This window comes from Cinclus cinclus, chromosome 16, assembly GCF_963662255.1.
Source record: "Cinclus cinclus chromosome 16, bCinCin1.1, whole genome shotgun sequence".
In the NCBI taxonomy this organism is placed as follows: Eukaryota; Metazoa; Chordata; class Aves; order Passeriformes; family Cinclidae; genus Cinclus; species Cinclus cinclus.
In genome coordinates, this window is record NC_085061.1 from 8,760,092 (window position 1) to 8,782,553 (window position 22,462).

General features: G+C 43.5%; 1 protein-coding gene across 1 annotated transcript; it reads left to right on the plus strand.

Annotated features, from left to right (window-relative positions):
* The first annotated feature begins 69 nt into the window (after positions 1–69).
* On the plus strand, positions 70–21,720 carry ABCC6 (ATP binding cassette subfamily C member 6). The gene is made up of 31 exons (XM_062503876.1): positions 70–108; positions 658–834; positions 1,176–1,301; positions 1,917–2,054; positions 2,297–2,422; positions 3,000–3,061; positions 3,841–3,972; positions 4,262–4,474; positions 5,320–5,497; positions 5,934–6,095; positions 7,669–7,761; positions 8,159–8,362; positions 8,715–8,861; positions 9,568–9,655; positions 9,954–10,023; positions 10,667–10,793; positions 11,263–11,439; positions 11,900–12,067; positions 13,085–13,274; positions 13,653–13,716; positions 14,201–14,318; positions 14,945–15,152; positions 15,834–16,144; positions 16,799–16,998; positions 17,105–17,231; positions 17,776–17,877; positions 18,598–18,744; positions 19,199–19,357; positions 19,599–19,765; positions 20,243–20,437; positions 20,977–21,720. Exons 1-31 carry the CDS (start codon positions 70–72, stop codon positions 21,083–21,085), a joined length of 4,524 nt encoding a protein of 1,507 aa, XP_062359860.1. The 3' UTR covers positions 21,086–21,720.
* Positions 21,721–22,462: the final 742 nt, after the last annotated feature.

A 22,462-nucleotide genomic window follows, 5' to 3' on the forward strand; every position in this document is an offset into this window, starting at 1 on the left:
TTGGAGCTCTGCCCAGCGAGGAAACGCCGCCGGGCAGCGGGCTGAGGGTGCCGGGCCGAGGGAGCGCCCATGGGTGCGGGCAGTGCGCTGTGCGGGCCCCGGGACGGGGTGAGTGAGCCCTGGAGGCCGCGGCTCGGAGCGGCCCCGGACCCCCGCGGGCTGAGGCACTGAGGGCAGGCGGCCGGCACTCCTCCGGCCGGGGGCTGCGGTCCCCTCACGGGCTGAGGCACTGAGGGCAGGCGGCCGGCACTCCTCCGGCCGGGGGCTGCGGTCCCCTCACGGGCTGAGGCACTGAGGGCAGGCGGCCGGCACTCCTCCGGCCGGGAGCTGCGGTCCCCTCACGGGCCGCTGCGGCCCGGACTTTGCCTCCCCGCCACGAGTGTTCGCCCGAACGCCGAACAGACTGCAGCAAATGTGCAGCTGCAGTAAACGTGATGAGCTGCAAGTGAGGATGCAGCGCGCACCCACTACAGAAACAGCTTTAAAAGGGCTCTTAGTGAGTCGATCAGTCCGGACTCGCAGAGATTTCCATCCCCAAGGTCGATAAACTCCCGTAGTAGTTTGCGAGACATTATCTGCTTCCTCTTTCCGTCGTGGGATCTCTGTCCCCACCCTTGCTCTGTATCATGTCCGTCACTTCTGCACTGTTTGTTTCAGGACTGGAACCAGACATGGCATGCAAACATCCCAGGACTGACCTGGTGCTTCGAGAGCTCCATCATTGTCTACATCCCCTGTGCCTATCTTTGGATTTGTTTCCCTTTCTACTACTGGTACCTTCGACACAGAAATAAAGGCTACATCAGGATGTCCCACATCTTCAAAGCCAAAATGGTAAGGGTAGAGCATAGGGTTTAGTTCTAAAATTATCCCAACTTTGATTCAGAGCTCAACTTTTCTAAATTATTCTTTCCTGATAATCCATATCTATGAGGGGTTTTTGACATTTACTGGCTCAGGTCAGCATAAATCAAGTAAAGTTTTAGGAAGATATGTCACAAGATCCTCTCCCCTGTGCTTCCATTTGGTTCCCAGACACTTCCTGTAACATTCTGTGTCCCAAACCTGATCTTCCACCTCTCCAGTCTTACTGCCCAGGCAGCTTGGATCATTCAGTATGGTAGATTGTCCCATCATTTCAGTTCATTCCAGTGTGTTTTCTGTCTCTGCCCCAGGTCCTTGGATTCCTCCTGGTAATATTGTGTTTTTCTAACGTCTTCTTCATGGTGTGGGAGAAAAGCCAAGGAATCCCACAGACTCCAGCGTTCTTCATTAGCCCAGCTGTGGTGGGAATCACAATGGTAATTCCTCCCTTGTTTGCCTGCATGTGGCCAAGCTTAGCCCTCCTGGGACAGAATTTTTATTTCCCATGGTTCTCATCATCCCTGAGCACCAATTTGGTAGATTGGATTAGAAAGCTGGGGATGCACTTTGTGCCTCTCTGCTGTGTGACACATCAGGGGGTTGGAGTTGGGGCAGACCCTGTAGGCAGAGCACACCTGTCAGGAGCAGAGGTTTCAGTAGGGTTTAGAAGGAGGTGTCACAACAATGAGACAGGATTTAATTTCTCATAACCACAGTATATGATTTAGTATGGTTTAGAATGAAATGTGATTTTTGTTCAATAAGTCCTATTCTCCCCTTCTCTCATTGCATTTCATAGTCTAAATCCTTCCAGCCTGTTGGCCCAATTGTTATTTTATTACTTGCCTTCTCTGTAGATGTTCTTGAGTGCAAAATTGCACATAAAGCTTTTCAGGGTTAGTCTCTTAGGAGCAATAGTGCAACTCTGAATATCTTAAAATGTTTGGGCAAGAAGCTAACTGATTTTTCTCTATTGTATTCATTAATTTGATAACAATGTGTGGCACTCTGTTACCAGGTATTTATTTGGACAAAATTGTACTTTCTCACAGGTCCTTGCCTTGTTCCTTACCCAAGCAGAAAGAATGATGGGCATCCAGTCTTCAGGGGTCCTACTGATTTACTGGCTGCTGTCATTTGTGGCTGCACTTGTGATGTTTAATTCCAAAATTCAGCATGCCCTGGAAAAAGTGAGATCACCTATCTTTAATGTGCACACCAAAGCCTCTAAACAACAGGGTTGGTTTTGTCTCATTGGCTGCAAGGGGGAGAATCAAATTCCTCTTTTAAAATATGTGTTGAGAAAAGTTATTTATGGCACTTTATATTTGTGGTGGATGTTCATTTGCAGAGGTAGAACATGAGAATATCTTTCTCTGCTGGTTAAACATAAATGTTCTTACCTCATTTTCACCAGTATTCTGTTTCTTAGGGCTTCCTGGAAGACCATTTCCACCATGTTACAACTTACCTTTATGCTGGCCTGGTGCTAGGACAACTTGTGTTATTCTGCTTAGTTGATCACCCTCCCTTCTTCTCTAAAGCTGACAACAGTCCTGTAAGTATAAGGTAGTTTTCCTAATGCTTTGCTTCATTGCTGAAACAGGATTTTAAATATATGGGGATACACAGACACATGAGTATCTGGGTGATGCAAGATGCATAATTCTGTAAAAGAAGCTGACAGTTTTAAAGGTAACTGGCAGAATTTGGGATAACGATGCTCTGTCTGTCTATATAAGTTTTTCAAAACTAAAAACCTATCCATACTCATGTTTCTTGTCACTGAAACCAGTGGATAGGGCTTCTATTGCTTCCCCTGGTGCTGCTCTCCTGTGTTGCAGTACTCTGTTGCTGGTATGAGTATGGAAAAGCTCTGTGCTTAAGAAAATAAATGTCTTTGGGTATGAAAAATTATATTCCTTGTTCTTCCATCTGAGACATTATGCAAAGTCAAGTTCTCCAAAATCTCCCAATGCCACTGAGCCTCCACAATACACTTACTCTGGTTCAATGAATGGGAAGGGGGGATAACTCTGATTGCTTTTCCTGGGGAAGCACACAAAGGAACTACACCCATCTGACACATGCCCTTTTCTATATATCAGTATCACATGTGTTTTCTCTCCCATCAGAATCAGTGCCCAGAAGCCAGCAGCTCTTTTCTTGCCAAAATCACATACTGGTGGCTCTCTGGGTAAGAAAACAGAAGATATGGTTTTGCTACAATGTCAGAAAAAAGCAGCAGCATCAGAGATCAGAGAGGGTGTAGATGGCAGCCAGTAGGAAATAGCTCCTGGGTTAGCTTATGAAGTAAATATCTAAATTATTTATTTAAATTATTTCTCTTGTAAGGTATTCTCACAAGATCAAATTATAAAAAATTAATTTACTTTTCTCAAAATAGTTTAAAACACAAATTTGTGATTCTAGATTATTTTCTTCTGCCTCCCAACTACCCCTCCAGTGCCCACCCAATCTTGAAATAGAGCTCATAAATCGCTAAAGATCACTGTACACCAACCACAGCTCTCTCTGCCTGCCAGACCTTGCTGTAAAAAATGCTGGGGAGGGGAAAAACAGTGAAGAGGGCATAGGCCCAGTGTGCTGCTGAGCATTCAGAAGTAAAACAGTTACATTCCTTAGTATCCACTGTGATGAGGTCTCATCTGCTTTTCATGGAGCCCAGAGAAAGTTAAACTGAACTTTCTTCTCCACTACCCAAGACTCTCAGTATGGACTAGAAATTAGGGCTGACATGCAAATCCCCATTGTGCTGAGAGAAGATAGCCTAGGGATTCAAAGCAGAGCTGCTGTTCCTGGACATTCATGTGGGACAGGACAGTCCTGAGTAGTGTTGTGATGTCAGTGCCCGAGCGCTCTCTGTGGTGCACTGTCTTGATGTCCCTGTTCTGAAAGTGTCACACACAGCACAGATCCTGCTGTGCTCCCCTGACTGCACTCTGTGTCCTCCAGGCTTCTCTGGAAAGGCTCTCAGCAGGCCTTGGGGGTGGATGACTTGTGGCCAGTGAGGAAACAGGACTCCTCTGAAGAAATTGTTGCCTGGGCAGAAAGAGAGTGGAAGAAGTGTCACAGCAGAACCCAGCAGTGAGTATTTGATCTGGAGAGCACATCATGGGCTCAGCTGGGCAGTTCTAGATGATCTAAACAATTACACTTACAGGTATTAGTGTGCGAGTCCCTCTGTGCAAAATCTGCTGGAGAACATCCTAGAAGCACAGAACTAACTTCCTGTGAGAGGGGTCAGCTTTTGATGAGCTTTTATATTGGACATGGTATGAGACCCAGTGTGAGATATTTAGTGATTTTTTTTAAGGTACAAAATTTCCAAGGTTTCTCCAGTTGTAGGTAATTTTCTCATTGTTCCTTCCTTCAGGAAAATGGAGTCTGCTACATTTAAAAAGGGTCAAAAAACTGAAACTAGCATAGCAGAAGCTGAAGAGACAGAGGCTCTACTGCAATCAAAGCACAGTCAGAGTAGGCCCTTACTGAGAATGTTTTGGAGCATGTTTGGAACTTACTTCCTTCTCAGCACTGTCTGCTTAGTTATCTGTGATGTCTTCTTGTTCTCCATCCCGAAGCTATTGAGGTATGTGCACATTTATAACATATTTCTGTCACATGTACAAGACTGCTGTGTGCATGAGCTCAGAGATGTGTATGTCAGCACCCACAGACACACAAACAACAAGCTTCTGAAATTTTCTCTTGCTGATAAAAGGAGTTCAGGTGTAATTTGTGCTAAACTCACCATCAAGTCAGGAGGAAAAGACACAATGCCACTGTGTGAAGCTGTGCACACTGTCTGCACTGCTGTGCTCCAGCAGTGGAAAGGACAGGATGCACCAAGCCATTTGACAACTTCACTAGAACAGGAGTTATTTGATGGTTCTATATATCATATCACTTACCACTTGCTGTACTCTTAAGGCTCCATGTTCCTTGGCTAATAAAGAGCACAGCTGTGCCTCCTACACAGCTTAAATAGCTTTGTTAGTTGATAAAGTGCTTTCTGGGGTCTGTTGGTATCACACCAACCTGCATTACGTTATATTTTCATGGGCAAAAATCCTTTCTTATGGTAAAAATCCTCTTAGTCATTAAGATTAGGAGAGGTTCTGGAAATGCCAGTGACTCCCTTGGATTACAGTTACCACTTCGCATATTTCTGATAAATTAATGAAAATCAAGAGCTATCCTTAACACTGAAAATGAGGTCTGCCCAGAGAGGATGCTGAGATCAGAGACTGCTTCAAAACCATGAGTGGCTAGATTTCAAAAATCAGGATATGTTCCAATTCTTCTGCTATTTACTGCTCAACCTCAGCCAGGAAGAATACAGAAAAATGACCGGTATTTCCGCCAGTTTATTTTTGTGTCTGATATTTCATTGGTTCTGTGTGGACTCAGCAACATTTCTCTTCTGCCTTGCAGCCTTTTCCTGAAGTTCATTGAAGATCAGGCAGCCCCAAGCTGGCTTGGCTATTTCTATGCCTTCAGCATGTTCCTGCTGGGCTGTCTGCAGACTCTCTTTGAGCAGCGCTATATGTACATGTGCCTTGTTCTAGGGCTGAGGCTGAGAACTGCAGTAACAGGCCTTGTGTACAGGAAGGTGAGGCTGCAGCTCCTTCTTTAGCTTGGCATTTTTCTAGCCCTACCTTAGCCATAATGATGTACATTGTTCATAGCAATACCAGGGGGATGACATTAGAAACTAGTTTCAGGATGTAGCTGTGGTATAGATGTCTCAGAGCAGTACATGGCAGGTACATTGTTCAGAGCTTCCCTAAAAAAGAAAAGCAAAAAAAAAAGTAAGAGGAAAAATCAACATGAACTTTCTTATGCTGTAGGTGATGGTTGGGCAAAAGGAGTAAATGCTTTGTCTCAAAGTGAAGTAACATGGCCCAGGTAGCAGCATGGTTTCAATACCTGGGATTTGACATTTTTTCTTCTTTTCTTTGTTCTCTATGAGGTAAAGAATGTTGTTTAACTTTTGGACCAAAACTGTTGTTTGATGATGTCTTTTCTTTCTTCTCTGCCTTGTCTAGATCCTAGTTATGTCAAATGCCTCAAGGAAAGCAGCAAGCACAGGTGAAATTGTTAATCTGGTATCTGTTGATGTACAAAAACTAATGGATCTGATTATCTATTTTAATGGGACCTGGCTGGCTCCTATTCGGATTATCATCTGCTTTGTCTTCTTGTGGCAGGTAAAATATGACACTATTTATCATTCCCTTTCTATTCTAAATACCAGAGGAAAAAGGAGGTTTTAAAATTACACTTACTGGTTTGAATTACATTAAATTGCCATATTTTTCTTAGGTCTGTAGCATGGTGCATTCACTTTTTCTTTCTGAAATACATTTTTATTGCTATAGAACCCTTGTCTGATCCTGCAGTTCATCATCTTGCCTGTGTATTCAGCATTCACTCCCTTTTAGGAGACTGTGAATATGGTTATTGCCAGCTGACTGATAAATTTCTGCTTCAAATTTTCCTGCCACGTCTCTTCACAACCAAAAGGTGGTAGCCCAGTGTAGGCTGAAAGTCCAGTTCCAGCTCCTTGGCATAGTCCCAGAACATAATGTATGAAACAGCAACTTGACATACTTCATCCTGAAACCTGATTACCACAAGATCAGTGAAACAGCTTGAAGCAAAGTTACATGCCATTCAGAAAGAGTATTGGATACTTAAAATTTCATTGGTATCAAGGAGTTTAGTAAGGAGAGAGCAAAACCTGAATTAGAAATAATAGATGGTAATCTACATTTTTATCAGTGTATGGTATTTTCTCAGTATCACAGAGCCCTGTTGTTTAGTCCCTGGTTTTGGCCAGTGGAAATACGAGCAGTAGGGAGACAGGTGATTCACAGGAGCTTTCCAGAGGCCTTTAAGGCTTTCTTTTACTACCTAGGATGGATTGTGCCTCATGCCTAGCAGGATGTTGTGACTGTGAAAATCAGTAGCCGTGGTACACACTGTTGAGAAGTCATCATCCCTTTTCTAATGACATTGACAAGTTGAATGTGGTTGGAGCATAATTACATTTTGTTTGCTGGCCTTCACAGACTATTTGGGCAGACAATACCTGTAACTCTCTGTGTCCACCAGCACACCCCTCTCCAGCCACCCCTAGGGAGATGTAACTAACCCATGAGAAACAAGTGTTGATACATAATTGTTATGAGCCTTGGGATCCAAGAGCTGTCCCAATATAATGGCACAGGATAATGCCACCATTTCATCTCATGCAGACAAGCTGAGGTTATTTATGCTGCAAGAATACTTTGTTGAAGGTTTGGTTTTTGTTTTTTTGTTTGTTTGTTTGTTTTGTTTTTGTTTGTTTGTTTTTGTTTTTTGGTGTTTTGTTTCAGGTTTTTTTGGTTTTTTAAAGGAAAAACTGGTGTTGTCTGGGGTCACTTACTCAGGGTAGCCACAAGATGTCCTTCTGAACGCATCCAGGGACGGACGGGAAGAGCCAGGAATGGCTTGAATTGCCAGCGTGCCTCTGGAACGCGTTCAGCACCATTCTAGCTCCTAACAAGGGAGCAAATAGATTCAGCACAGCCTGATGACAGGAGTTATCCTGCTTGGAAAGTTAACAATCCACAGGGCTTAGGAGCACAACTCCCAGGAAAGGCAAAGGCAAGATTAGGGTAAAGGCTTAGCCAGAGGGATGCTATGCACAAGTTCAGAAAAGAGGGTAAGCAAGGGAACGAGAAACAGTCTTTCATGGTCATCACCAGAAGTTCCTTCTTTCCTTTTCTCTCCTGGCAGCTCCTAGGGCCATCTGCTTTGACTGCAGTTGCTGTATTTCTCCTTCTTTTGCCTCTGAATTTCATGATCACCAAGAAGAGGAGTCAGTTTCAGGTACATTTTGCTTCATAAAACCACAGTGGTTTACTGACTTATATGATTACTTACATTTATTATTCATGCTTACCATGACTGTCTGAAGTAGCATAGGAGGATTTGACGCCTGCAAAGCTTCTTGAAATTTGAAGTAAGTTCTCCCATGTTCAGCCTTTTACTATGTTTGCCCTACTTTTCTGTTGTTTTTATGTACTGCCAGTAAAAGTAAAACTCTGAAGATGAAAAGCAAAATATTTACCAGCCTGGAAGATTGATAAGCAAAACAGTATACACAGGTTAAGTGCAGGGAAATTTATTCAGGACTTGGAGACAGGAATAAGGTACTTTTCTTTAGAATAATTTCACCGTTAAGCATGCAACGTATTAAATGATAAAACTCAAACATCTATTACAGGAAACCCAGATGAAACATAAGGATGAGAGGGCCAAACTCACCAATGCCATTCTCAGCAACATTAAAGTAATCAAACTGTATGGCTGGGAAAAAACCTTCATGGAGAAAGTGTTTGAAATCCGAAAGCAAGAACTTCAGGCTTTAAAAAGATCTCAGATTCTCTTCTCAGCATCCCTTGTTTCTTTCCACTCATCAACTTTCCTGGTGAGTGGATCACCTTCCTGTATAAAACATGTGCTGTTACTTGCCTTTTTCTTTGTACTCCCGCCTGGACAAATTTTTCCTATAGACAGTTAAAGATTATATCTGCCTGGAGGAGCTGGAGGTCACAGGAGTTGCTGCAGCTGCTGCACCAAAGCCTCCTTAAAGCAGAACATCCAATGATAAAACTTGGTTCTGTCACCAACACACCAGACCTTTGTCTTTGGTACCTGCAAGGCAGGCACCTAGAGGTGATAGCCTGGATTTAACCAAATGGGTCCTAGAGTCTTGAGGGGGCTGTCACCCTTGAACCATTCTGAAGCAAATGGTTTGCTTGTCCTTTGCTCCCTTTCAGATCACATTTGTCATGTTTGCTGTCTATACCCTGGTGGACAACACACACGTGCTGGATGCTGAGAAGGCCTTTGTGTCCTTAACACTGATCAACATCCTCAACACTGCCCACTCCTTCCTACCCTTCTCCATCAATGCTGCTGTTCAGGTTAACTGCAGGCCCTGTTCCTCTTCCTTTGGCCATAAGGGGTTCTTTACATTTCCCCATTAACAGGTAAAGGTAGGGATTTCTTAGGGCTCTGCACATCAGCTGTTTAATTGCCACTGTGAAATGGTGAAGTGCAAGGGCTTCCAGCTAAAGGTACTTTGTGGTACTGCTTTTCAGAAAGGTCCCTCTATATTGACAAAATATTCAACAATAATTACTCCTAAGTCTTTTGTATCTCAAGTACCATTAGATCTCAGAGGGGCTTCCAGTTCTGTTTCTACTCACAGAAATCAGAATAAGTGGAGCAAAATCTCCACAGGGGAGATGCTGCTAGTCCAGGCCAGAGAGAAAAGCAATTCATTGTTCAGTAAGAAATTAGGAAATTCATTCCCCTCTTACACTCCAAGGCTGTCACAAATTTTCATGTACAGAAGCAATCACTGGAAAGATTGCAGGAAGAATTGGATGGGAAAGTACCAATTTCACTGAACCAGAAGTACGGGGAAGGATATGCAGGTTTTGCTAAGCTAAGTGGAAATAAAGGCAGGTAACATAAGGAAGAGCTGCCTTGGGCCATCTAAGCCTGCATCATCTGCAGCATAGCACTAGTCAGTATTCTAAGTGGGTCTTCAAACTGAGTCTTCACTTTGGGTTTTTGCTCCCTTTCTACTCTAAATCTTATTTTCTTTGTACTGCTTCATTTCAGGCCAGAGTTTCCCTGAACCGCTTAGCAGCTTTTCTGAATCTGGAAGAACTGAATCCTGAAAGCTCAAGCAAAAATACTTCTGGTAGTGGTGAGCTTTTATGTTAGCACTTTCATCTTCTAAGAGGAGTAATTTCCACTGTTCAGCTTCTTCTCAAGGTGTCTACCATAGTCAAGAGAAAAATATTTGCTCCTTTACTGTCACTTTATATCTCTGGCCTCATTATTTCTAACAATGAAATCTAATCTGGTGATTTACCCCTTCTTTTCATAATAAAGGTTGATTATATATAACATAGATACACACTGAAACATAAAATCACATAAAAATGCAAAGATAGCTACAGAAATGTCTCAATTTAAGTGGTGTGTCTCTCTTCATGTTTTAGTACAGGCAAGTGTCACCATAAAAAATGGAACGTTTTGCTGGAGCAAAGAAACTTCTCCTTGTCTTAGAAGGTACAGACTTACCCTTAGTCATCTCTCAATACTGTAGGTCAGGGTAGATGCTGAATGAACTAATTCCTCGGGGCCTAGGTGAAACCAGGGTGGAATATCCAGAGGCTTCTAAGTTTGCTTCATATTCAGTGTTGAATTCTGAAAATTATAAAATTAGATAAAACATAACTTTGTTATTATGTTGAGGAGCACATAAGTGGAAAGGTGCCTGTATCTGAATGTTGCCTTATTATACAGAAACTTTTCTTTATAGAGTTTTCTTGCCCAAATATGAAATTTCAGTGATTTAAGGCAAAAAAAAGTAGAACAGATGGAATAAAGATATTATCTATGACATCACTATATGCTTATTTTAAAAGGCGTTGACATTTTTAAAAAGAACAGCTTTGAAAAGTTCTGATGTTCAGGAATGTTCTATATCCAGTGCTTTGGGCTAGCCTATCTCCAGAGTGAGGATCTGGGTGTGAAATTCAGATGGGAATGTGAATGGAAGCTTCCTGGTTGGAGGTGTCTGAAGGGATGAAATTAGGGGATTTACTCGATACATACGCAGCAATAGCAAGAGCTTTGATAATTATTACAATTCTTTTCTTTTCAGAAAGTGTAACTAAAATGTGGTAAGAGGCTGATCTTTTCCCCACAGCATAGACCTCAGCGTGCCCCAGGGCTCTCTGCTGGCTGTGGCTGGGCAGGTGGGTGCTGGCAAGTCCTCCCTGCTGGCAGCGATGCTGGGCGAGCTGCAGGCCACGCACGGCTGTGTGACCATGAAGGTGAATTTCCCCCACAGCATTTGCTATAATTAGGCTGTTTTCAGGAACAGTAAGGTATTAACCATAGTATCAGGTACCTGAGGAAAACAAATTTACTGCTGAATTTTAACATGGGCTGTATATATCAGTCTACGTTTAATTACATGAAGGTGCTGCAGACCTCTCAGATGCGCCTGAACTTTGGGAATAGGAGCTGGAATAGTACGTCAAAGATACAGTTCTGTTTCCCCCTCTGACAGTGAGCTCAAGTGTCATCCTGGTAAACTGCATCCTGTACTTGCACCTCTGTTTACTCCCCTGTAAGGTAGTAGCAGTGCAGATTCATATTTTGCAAAGCCTCCTGAGAACTGTCAGTGGCAATGATCATTCCAGATTTCCACAAGTGAGAGAGCTTTTCTTCAAAGATGGGTTCCCACAGTGTCAAGTTGAGCTCATGGAAAAGTTTGATAACATTCTTCCACTTTTATAGGACACTGCAGCTTATGTGCCCCAGCAAGCTTGGGTTCTAAATGCTTCAGTGGAAGATAATATTCTGTTTGGGAAAGAGATGGATGAAACATGGTTCAATAGAGTGACAGAGGCTTGTGCACTGCACCCTGATTTGGAGACCTTCCCTGCAGGGCAAAAGAGTGAAATAGGAGAAAAGGTACTGCCTTGGGTTTATGTTTTGGCCAACTTTTCCCCAAGTAGCTGCTTTAGGTGCCCTGCTTAAAACATCTATCCCTGAGTAACTACAACTTTGGGAGCTGTGATGAAAACACAAAAATACCTAAATTCACAAGAGGTAGGTGCTTGGGAATTTCTGGGAAATTGGGCAATGATTTAATTTAATTTAAGCTGCCTTCTGAGAATTAGCCTAACCAGAGACATGAGAGATGTTTAAGACAAAAATCAACACATCCAAGTCATTCTTGGGTGCTCTTTTGCAGGAGACAGGAGTTCAAGAGACTCTGCCTCTACAAGAGCCCTATTTGAAGGGAGGGAGGGAGGGAGGGAGGTGCACTGATTTAAAAATGAGGAAGTCATAAAGCCTCAGTGCAAAAGGGAGTCAGCAGTTGGGAAATATGCTGTAGCTTTGGAATAAACAGGGTCAATATCCTTCCCAGGGAATCAATCTATCTGGAGGGCAGAAGCAGAGGGTGAACCTTGCTCGGGCTGTGTACCAGAAGGCTTCGATTTACCTGCTTGATGATCCCCTGTCAGCTCTTGATGCCCACGTTGGGCAGCACATTTTTGAACATGTTCTTGGACCCAACGGTTTACTGAAAGACAAGGTGTGCTATAAACCTGAACCATAAACAATTGCACAATGTCTCTAATTAGCAGAGCTCCCAAAATGTTTCTAGTAGGGTGGGTTGCTCAGTTTATCAAGGGCTTACAAATGCTTTTTCACAGTGGCAGCGGGGGACTGGGGAACTTCTGCAGGCCACACAGCACCTGCAAGTCCTGCAGGGAATCTCACCCAGGAGGAGGAAGGCTGTCTATCCTCATGCAAACCATATGCCTAGTGCCAGCCTTACTTTCACAGCAAGTTTACAGTTCTTGGGTCTTCTATCAACATTCTTCCCTCCTTTTGAGATTTACTTCTAGCACAGTTCAGAAGAGCTGCCTGATCTCTTCCAAATTCTATCACCATGACGTCTAATCCCATTACTTTTGAATAGTTCAGGGGCACCTTCACAGTTCTTGTCACCCAAATGTTCATCACTTGAATACTTCTCCTCCATTCTTTTTGCATTGGTTATGTTTTGGTTTTCCTTTGTATTCCTCTGCTGTCAAGCAATCTGGATAACAAACATGGTTACATGAGAAGGGATGCTAGGGCAGCTCTATTGGATGCATACTGCAAATTGCCTAGAAATACATGATTCAGTTTCCCATTATAAAAGGAAAACAGGAAGCAGGCAATTTCTTTCATTAGAAAGCCCAATTAAAACAAACTTACCTGATCATATATACCTTTCTCCCCATGAGGATTGATTGCAAGTAGTAGAATATAATTATTGTATTGAAACAGAATGACTGGCTAAGAAGAATGCATCAGACTTAAGGTGTACTCAGAGGGCTTGATTGTATATTAGAAATTCAGAAAATGCCAATCTATCTAGGGAAAAAATTACTTATGTTCTTTCTTCCAATTATCTGTGCAAATATACTCAGAAATGTAAATAAAAGGAAACTCCCTTCAATTCCATTCAGGTTGAAGAATTTTTGAGACCTAAATTTGATCCTGAAATACTGATACCAGTACTGACAAGAGAACAATTGTAACTGTTCCCTCTTTATTCAAGCAGACTCGTGTGCTGGTGACTCACACAATTAACATTTTGCCTCAAGTGGACAACATTGTTTTTCTGGTGGATGGAATGATCTCAGAAACTGGTTCCTACCAAGAACTTCTACAGAGGAATGGGGCCTTTGCAGAATTTCTTCGTTCACATGTTACTACTGAAGAAGAGAAGCCATGTGCTGGTTTTCCAGGTAACCCAGATGGGTTAGAATCATTCTTCCTAGGTCTATCAGTCAATTGTTCCCTTCGTATCACATATGTTTTATTATGGACATTTAAAGCAGAGATCCAACCACAATAAGGTGTTGCTTTGTGTAGGGAAAAATATGCCTGTCAAATCAGCTGACTCATCACCTCAAAATTGGTTCTTGAATCCATATTAGTAGACAATAACCATGCAGTAAACTATTACCAACTGTATTTGCTAATCTTCAAGCCTCACCTTGATATTTCTACCTTTAGAAACAATTTTAAAATTAATCTTTCCTCCATATTACCTGTCTTTCAAAGGCTATATAGGAAAAAACAGGATTCTAAAGCATTTAGAAAAAAAATACATTATTTCACAGCAATGGGAGACACCAAAGGCACTATCACCACTGGAAATGGTCCATCTCAGGAGAAACCCCTCAGGTAAGTTTAAAACAGTCTGAGACACTGAAGAATTTACTCCAAAAGCCCATACAAGCTTACATAGAGGCTCTTACTGAGTATGATACAGGTTTGAGATTGAGCTGTAAATTAAAAACAAGGGCAAACAAGCAGAACTCAAGAATATGTGAAAACCTGCTCCTGAATGTGGAAGTTGACTGACATTTCTTCTGTATTTCACAAGGAGGCAGAACAGAGTTCAAGAACAGGCTCCTTGATACATTTGGTTGCTGGTCACTTCCCTGTGGGGCTGCAAGGTCAGACTCATCCCTAACCAGCCTCAGAGAGTGAATGCTTTAAGCCTGTGCTCCTCAGTGGTTTGACAGAGCCCAGTTCCAGTGACAAACATGGACAATGGCTGAGGTCACTCTGGATGACCCTGAAAACAACAGCCCTCAAAATAGGCATGGATTTAGGGGTGGATGGGTGGCTAAAAATTGAAGGGATTTTTGTTTTCTTCATGAAGTGGTGATTCAGTAAAATCTGCTGTGTTTAGGGAGACCATTCCTGTGAGTCAAGATTGTACCAGTGCTGCAGCCACCAGTGGAGGATTAACCAAAGCAGAGACAATTCAGCACGGCAGGGTAAGCACAGCACCTTCCTGTAGAGACAAGGACACATTCCATGGGGATAACACACCCATGGCAGGCAGGTCAGCTCCCTGCCTCAGCTAAACCAGAGCCAGGGGAGTCGGCTGAGCTGTAGAAGTTTGCTCTGTAACTGAGACAAGGACATACTAAACTGAGAATAAGTGAGAGCAATAAGTGAGAAACCCCAAAAGGGGCAGCTTTTTATTTAGGGAAGCCCAGCACTAGCCAGACTGGGATCTCCTCACCTCCCTTGAACAGCAGGTCCTCCACACAAGCACCCGTGTGAACATGACAGTTCTCTCTCACACCAACACCACAGGAAAAACACTGCTGACATAAAGCAAGCCTTACATGCATTCCAGAAGTAACATGAGCCTATTGCATAACATTCATAAGTTAAGGAAATCATTAATGAATTATTATTATCAAGCATGCCTTCATTATTCATCCATGAAGAAAACAAAACAAGAATCAACATGGTTGCTATGGCTGTGACATAACTGAGAAACGCCACAATAAATAATTCCTTGCTTCAGAGTTGCTTTTTTTTTTTTTTTTTTACCAAAAACTTGATCCTCCCAACCTCTCCTCTTTTTTTTCCCCGGTGTGCCTCTCTCCAGGTCAGTGCTGGGGTGTATGGAGCCTACCTGAAGGCGACAGGCCCAGCCCTGTGTGTGTACATTGTCCTGTCCTTCGTGTGCCAGCAGGCCTTGGCCTTCTCACGGGGCTACTGGCTCAGCCTCTGGACAGATGACCCTGTGCTCAACGGGACACAGCAGCACACAGAGCTCAGAGTTGGAGTCTTTGGCGCACTAGGAGTGGTTCAAGGTTTATTTAAGTTGCTCACCTAATTCTTCTCTGTATTCCCACCTCCCTTTCCCCTATCCAGGATGCTTTCTCAGAATATAAACAAGTGTATGCCCTTGGGCTTTCAGCTTCCTTGGATTTTGGCCCCAACCTTAAAGGTTTTTCTTGTTTCTTCTCTTTTCATCCTTCCAGCATAAATTAATTGTGTCAAAGTGCAAGTGGGGGCTCTTCTCCATGCTGAATGAAATTTTGGCTTAGGTCACAAAAAGAGAAAGAAGACAAACTTGTAGATTTTATGTTTTGTTCTTTTTCTTTTAAAATAGCCACAGTTCTTTTGGTCACTCTATTTAAAAAGAAAAAGAACAAAACATCACTGAGTAATTTAAAGTAATCCCCCAGTCAAGCTTCTTTTGTGATGAATGAATAATCTGTCCTGCATGTTTAAGGTCCTGAATCCATGCCCCACATCAAGCTGGCTTAGAAGATCTTGGACAACTCTAACTACCTTAGAGAAAGGGCAGCTTACCCTGCAACTGTGAGGCTTGGTTTAATTCCTGCTAAACAGAGGTTTATTTCCTGTTGTACCTTCATGAATGCACATCAGTGCAGCATTCACAGGACTAAGTGGAAATCATAGTCTTGCAAAGGAGAACTCCAAGGTGGGTTTGTTCACCCCTAGTAATAATTTTTTTTCTCTTACAGCCCTTGGCCGGTTTGCCTGCACAGCAGCAGTGCTGCTGGGGGGTGTGTTAGCCTCACACCAGCTCTTCCTGCAGCTGCTGAGCAGTGTCATGAGATCTCCAATGGTCTTCTTTGAGCAAACACCTGTTGGACACCTGCTGAACCGCTTCTCCAGAGACATGGATGCTGTTGATTCTGTCATCCCTGACAAGCTGAAGTCTGTGCTGGGATTCTTGTTCAGCTTACTGGAGATCTACCTAGTGATTGTGGTGGCTACACCATGGGCAGCAATGGCCATAGTGCCCTTGACTGTTCTTTATACAGCATTCCAGGTAGGAGCTCACAGATACACACACAAGAGGCTGAAGCAGCACAGCCATGTCCCTTCAGAAAGCCTCCTTCCATTTCTTTGGAGTGAGGGCATGCAGAAATTAGTTTCATCATCTCATGTTGCATCTGAGCAAGAGTAATGTCAGTCCCTTTCCCACATCACCTCAGCACCAAGAGACCTCACAAAGAGGCTTGTGCTTTTTTGATGTCTAAGACAAATCCTATTTAAGGCTATATTCCTCATCTCCTTTAATGTAAATCACATGAAGACCAAAAGCATTTTTCCTCTCCTGCAGAATTCCAACACTACTTTTTACTATATTCATGTTAGCCAGCCAAGAGTGAGCATTAGGGAAGGGCAAGTTTATCTCTGCTCTCCAATTGAGCAGGGCTCAGCTGCAGGAGAAACTGAGTGTAGAGGTTTTGTGGGTTCACAGCACCCTGGCTCCTTTATCCCAACCACAGGGTTATTCCTAATAAAGACAGAGGTAGGAATAACAGAGGTAGGAATACTGCCTCATCTTTTAGGAGCATCTCCTACGTGCACTTAAGATTTTGTAACACGAGGATAGGATGTACTACTGCACTTGCTGAGGCCTTCCCAAATTTCCTGTGGAGTACTTCTAATGACTCTCCCTTCATTCCCCTTGTACCAGCACTTCTATGTCACCACCTCCTGCCAGCTGAGGCACATGGAGGCTTCTAGCAGGTCACCCATCTACTCCCACATCTCAGAAACTTTCCAAGGCAGCAGCGTGATCCGTGCTCACAAAGACCAGCAGAGGTTTGTTTCAAAGAGCAATTTCCTAGTGGATGAGAACCAGCGAATTTGCTTCCCTGGAGCTGTTGCTGACAGGTACAAATCTGCCCAGCAGCTCCACCAGTGTTCTCTAAAGTAATCATATGCTGGGAGAAAGGGAGAGGGCACCCAGCAACAGCTCTATGCTCCCCTCCTCCTGCAGGTGGCTTGCTACAAACCTGGAGTTGCTGGGCAATGGCATCGTGCTGTTTGCAGCCTTGTTTGCAACCATGAGCAGGACAGAGCTCAGTCCAGGAACTGCTGGCTTCTCCATTTCCTATGCTCTCCAGGTAATCCAGTGTAGAAATAACACCATGCTTACCTTTATGAAGAGCAACTGCATTTAAATTTCTATTATGAACTAACTTTGTGCCTTTCTAGATTTCCTACCAAATCCTGCTGTTATTGCTGAAATCCAGAGCATCTGGAGCACATGGCTCCTTAGGGAATGAAATTCATAAATGCGTGTATGGGCCATCTTCTCCCTCCTGCACCTGAACTTAAATATAAGTCAAAGCAAGCCCTGGGCAGCTGAAGCAAGGTCTTCAGCACCTGTCTTACCTGCTCATAGACTACTTGCACAAGAGCCTAAAAAATAGCTACACCATATTCTAGCATCCAAGTCAATAGCATTTCATTCTCTATAAACATGTTGAAGGGGTTATGGCAGGACCTGGCTTTCACTTTAAGGTTTTCTGATGTAATCTAATTTCTGATATAATTAGCTGATGAGAAGATCTTTAGAAATAAACACTGAGACAAAGTATCAGGTAAGTCCTGAGCACAGGCCAGGGCTCATTTTATCTGCCCTAATGCTCCTTTTCCAATGTGCAGATAACTGGTGTTCTGAACTGGATGGTTCGCTCCTGGACAGAAATAGAGAACAACATTATTTCTGTGGAGAGAGTGAGAGAATATCTGAGGACTCCTAAGGAGGTAAACTAGTCCACTATTGACCTTACTAGAAGGGGCTAAGCATCTCTGCAAATTCAGTGAGTAACTCTTCTGTTCCCCTAGTTTTCCCCTTCTAAAAGGCCAGTTATGTTTCCTTTAAAGAACTGCAGCATCTGAGTTTTATCCAACTGACTAAACTTGTTTTATAACCTCTGATGATTATTTCCTTAGGACAGTTATGCATTAGATTGCCATTAAAATAGCTTCACTTGTTAACACTCATGGAATGAGACATTTCCTGCCCATATTTGGACTATTTATTATGTGACTTCAGATGCAACTCCCTGATAACTAATGGCTCCTAGATAGCCTTTTAGCTGCTAAAAATCACCAGTGCAGTAATTTTTGTTCTGTAATCATTAAAATTACATCTCCGTATGCTGCCCTGAGAGAGGAGGCTTTCACAGTCCTGTTTATAGAGGCATATAATTTTTTTTCATTGAACCACGCAGTGTCAGAACTCTGACATGCAAACATTCATCCCCATTTTCAGTAAAGAAAATCTGACTGGCATCTTCAGATAAAGTAAGAAGCCAATATCTGCAGTATAAAGGTTAGAGGCCTTTTCCTGGTTTGGAAACAGCAAAGAGATTGGGGGGCACTTGACAGAGGTGTATTCATGAACTTCCCATTCCAGTATTGCCACTTGACTGGGTAATTCAAATCAGCCTTCAACTCTGCTATTTGCTTCTGTCTCTCCAGGCACTTGGGACTCCAAATAGCAAGCTTCAAGGGCAAGTTTGGCCCACAGAGGGAAGGATTGAATTTAGAAACTACAGCCTGTGCTACAGGCCAGGTTTGGAGTTAGCACTGAGGGGTGTCAGTGTGACCATCAATGGGCATGAGAAGGTAAAAAACCACTCCTCTAGCAGTGTGAGCAGTGCTGGGCACTGACCAAATCTAGGGGACACAGCCCCTTCCTGCACCCAGCTACAGCAACCTGGCAGCTGCAGGAAAGCAGGAGCCTATCTCCCACACTGCACACCTTGGCCAGCTTATTACAGCAAAGGAATTCCACTTTTTCAGTCTAGTTCCAAATCAAGGCCCTGTTTGAACTGTTAAGTCTTGTTATTATTCTTCCCGTCAAAGGCTTTTGTGATTCCTTTTCATACAAAACAGTTGCAAACTATAAATGCTTCCATTTAAGAAAGCATTGCCAGACTATGTGAATCACAAACAGCCCTAAAGATCTGGTCTGTGCAAAGCTGTCTCTCATCAAACGGCCAAGAGGAACTACATTACCTGTTTGTCCAACTCTGAGAAAACAACATCAAAAGCAAAGTCCTTCCACTGCACTTTACAGATCGGCATAACTGGCAGAACAGGAGCAGGGAAATCCAGCCTTGCAGTGGGGTTGCTGCGATTGGTGGAAGCTGCAGAAGGAGCCATCCTAATTGATGGACAGGATATTGCCCAACTAGGTCTCCATGACCTCAGAACCAAGATCACTGTCATTCCCCAGGTATGAAACTCATTTCCAAAATCCTTGAGCAGTGTCTTGAACACCTGGGAAGATGATTCTGATATAAAGATTCTGTGAGAGGAGGGACATTAAGCAATTTCCAAGTTGGAAATAACCTCTATACCATATTCACCTGCCATTCAATATAACATTAGTCACAGATTCCCACCCAGCAGGCAGGACCCAAGAGCTCGTTTTAATAATTCATTTCAGGAGTTGTTTGTACTGTCTCTGTGCTCAGGATCCAGTTTTGTTTTCTGGCTCCCTAAGAATTAATCTCGACCCATTAAACCAATACACTGATGCAGACATCTGGACAGCTTTGGAACTGACTCAGCTCAAGAACTTTGTTGCAGATTTGCCAGAGCAGCTGGAATATAAGTGCACTGACCAAGGGGAAAACCTAAGGTACCTTGATCTCCTGAAAGACAGTGGCAGGGCAGTGCCAGTCCCTGGGCTAGCAGAGCAGAGCTGGTTGGATAAAGAGGCTAATTCCTTGGAAAAAAAAAATAAAAAAATCTTTCATGATGTCCATACTGCAAATTGTTGTATTACTGTCCTGTTTAGCAGTATGAAATCCAATCATAAGATACTAAGGAAGACCATTCAGACTTAGTCATTGTGGTGGTTTGCATTTGTGCAGTAGTTAAAACCCTGCAATTTGTTCCAAGTGCAGCTCTTCTGGGTGCCATAGCAATACCTTCCCCCTCCCTTCCTTAGGCTGTTTCATGTTGTTAGCTACCTGCAGTGCCACCAGCCTCAATCACCCTTTCACAGAAAGGGAACAATCAGCTTTTCATTATAGATTTCAAATGAATCATCTATTCTGACCTCAAGGAAAGGAGACTACTGACCTCAGTTTACCATCCCTCTTCCTACTTGCAGCACTGGTCAGAAACAGCTGCTTTGCCTGGCCAGAGCGCTCCTGCGGAAAGCCAAAATCCTCATTCTGGATGAGGCCACAGCAGCAGTGGATTTAGAAACTGATGTCCAGATTCAGTCCATGCTGAGGACTCAGTTCAGAGACAGCACCGTGTTAACAATCGCTCACCGGGTAAACACCATCCTGGACTGTGACAGGTAAAGACATTTCTGAGCATGAGAACACACAGGCAGCTGATGTGACTGACACACCACCGTGGTACTGAACAGCAATTTCATTTCTGCCCTCTTCATGTTTAAACCCCCAAGCTTTGCTTTAGAGTTTGGAGGATCTCTCTTAAACCAGCAGGGCACCAAGAGGTTAATCAGAGATCCTTTACTCCCACACAATGCCTTTCATGCTGTGTCACAGCCCTCTCCCCCCCCACTGACAGCAAAACCATGACTACAACTCCTTTCGTCACCTGAGAGTTGTGAAACTAAAATACCCAGTACCATGTTCACAAACCTCACTCCAGTCTCAGTTGCCAAAAACCTCTCCTCCCAAACTCAGCACTTGAACAGTCACTCATCAGAAACCTTTTCTATCCCAGCACTGTTTCCCAGCTGAAAAGCTTTGGAAAGCTTGGCTGAATAACCATCAAGTACTGCAACTTATTTAAAACTAAGTAGAAATCACTAAGTTTATTAGAGGTGCTGGTGTGTCCCCAAACTTACACTTCTTTTAATGTTCACAGGATTTTAGTCTTGGCAAATGGCCGGATAGCAGAATTTGATACTCCAGAACACCTAATAGCTCAGAAAGGACTGTTCTACAGACTGATGGAAGAATCAGGCCTTGCATGACTCACTCATGGAGTATCCCATAGCACCACCACCATCAGAAGTAATTGACCTCATAATTGAATTTTGATTTCTCTCCAAAATGCCAAAGCTTGTTTGAACCAGAACTGCAGTGAGTAGATGGAAAGGAGTAACTTGGGATACACATTATTTCCATGGGAAACTCAGCAATTCCACTTTTCATTATGTTTCCAGATACCAGAATCTCACTTGACTGCTGAAAACGAGCCAGTCAGGACTTAAATACTTTGCTGGTATAAAATCAAACAAGCCAAAAGAGAAAGACCCCAGCAATCCTAATTTATACTGTAAGTGGAGCCCAAATATCCATCATACTTCAAAGATTACACAGATTATTTTTAAAAGCCAGAAAGATTTTACGGACAGCAAGGAAGAATTTAACTGGTAGCAAGGGAACTTAGCTGTTTGTAGTTGATCCTAAGCTCCAGGCAGAACAAATGCTGTATTTTGTCAATATCTGAGGTTTGCTCAGCCCTGTGCTGTTCTTACACAGCTGTGAGCTCCAAGGCAGCAGCTGGAGCTCATCATCCCAAGTGCACAAACACTGGGGGAGGAAGAAAGAAGAGGCAGGATGCCACTTAGCAGGAGAGCAGAGGCTGCCTCTTGTCACAGCTGGGGATCAGATCCACTCCCTCCCTCTGCAGGAGCAGAGCCAGTTCCAGCAGGGGCGCAGCAGTACAGGACAGGAACGCGGCTGGGAGTGGCAGCAGAGCACCCACCACCCTTACCGAGGGCTTGGAGCATTCCCACTGCCAAGTGCCAGGTGCTCACAGCAGGGCATGTCCAAACATTGACACCAACATTTCTAAACTGCATTTGGCCACGAGGAATTTGCATGGTTGGAAGTGCCCTCCTCTCTGATCCCTGCAGCACATGAGGAAAGCAGCAGGATCTCACCTGTTGACCTGATGGCTCATTCCTGGTTTTCTTCTTGAGTGCAAGTTGACTCTTGCATGTGCCACCCTGGTGCTGCAGAGCCTCTGGCATGGTCACCTGTCAGATGTTGCTTTAACAAACCAATACAGAAGCAAAAGCTTCCTGGGCTTCCTACAGTGTCTGCAGCCAGAGCTGCTCCCAGGTCTCTCCTCAGGAATCACAGGATGATAATGTGACAGTCCAATACACACTGAGAAAATCTGCCCTTTATTATGACTTTTATAAAAGCATCCCATTTTCCAGAGAGCTGAAATAAAAACAAAATCAAGTATTTAAATGGGTCTCTTCAGTATACTAAAGCAAATATAACACAGAAAGGGGCAATAGGGAGGTGATGAGAGAGTTCCAGCTGCAAGAATCAACCCAGACTGGCAAAACTCTGCAGTTCCTTCTCCAACAGCTGCTGCACACAAGTCAAGAACA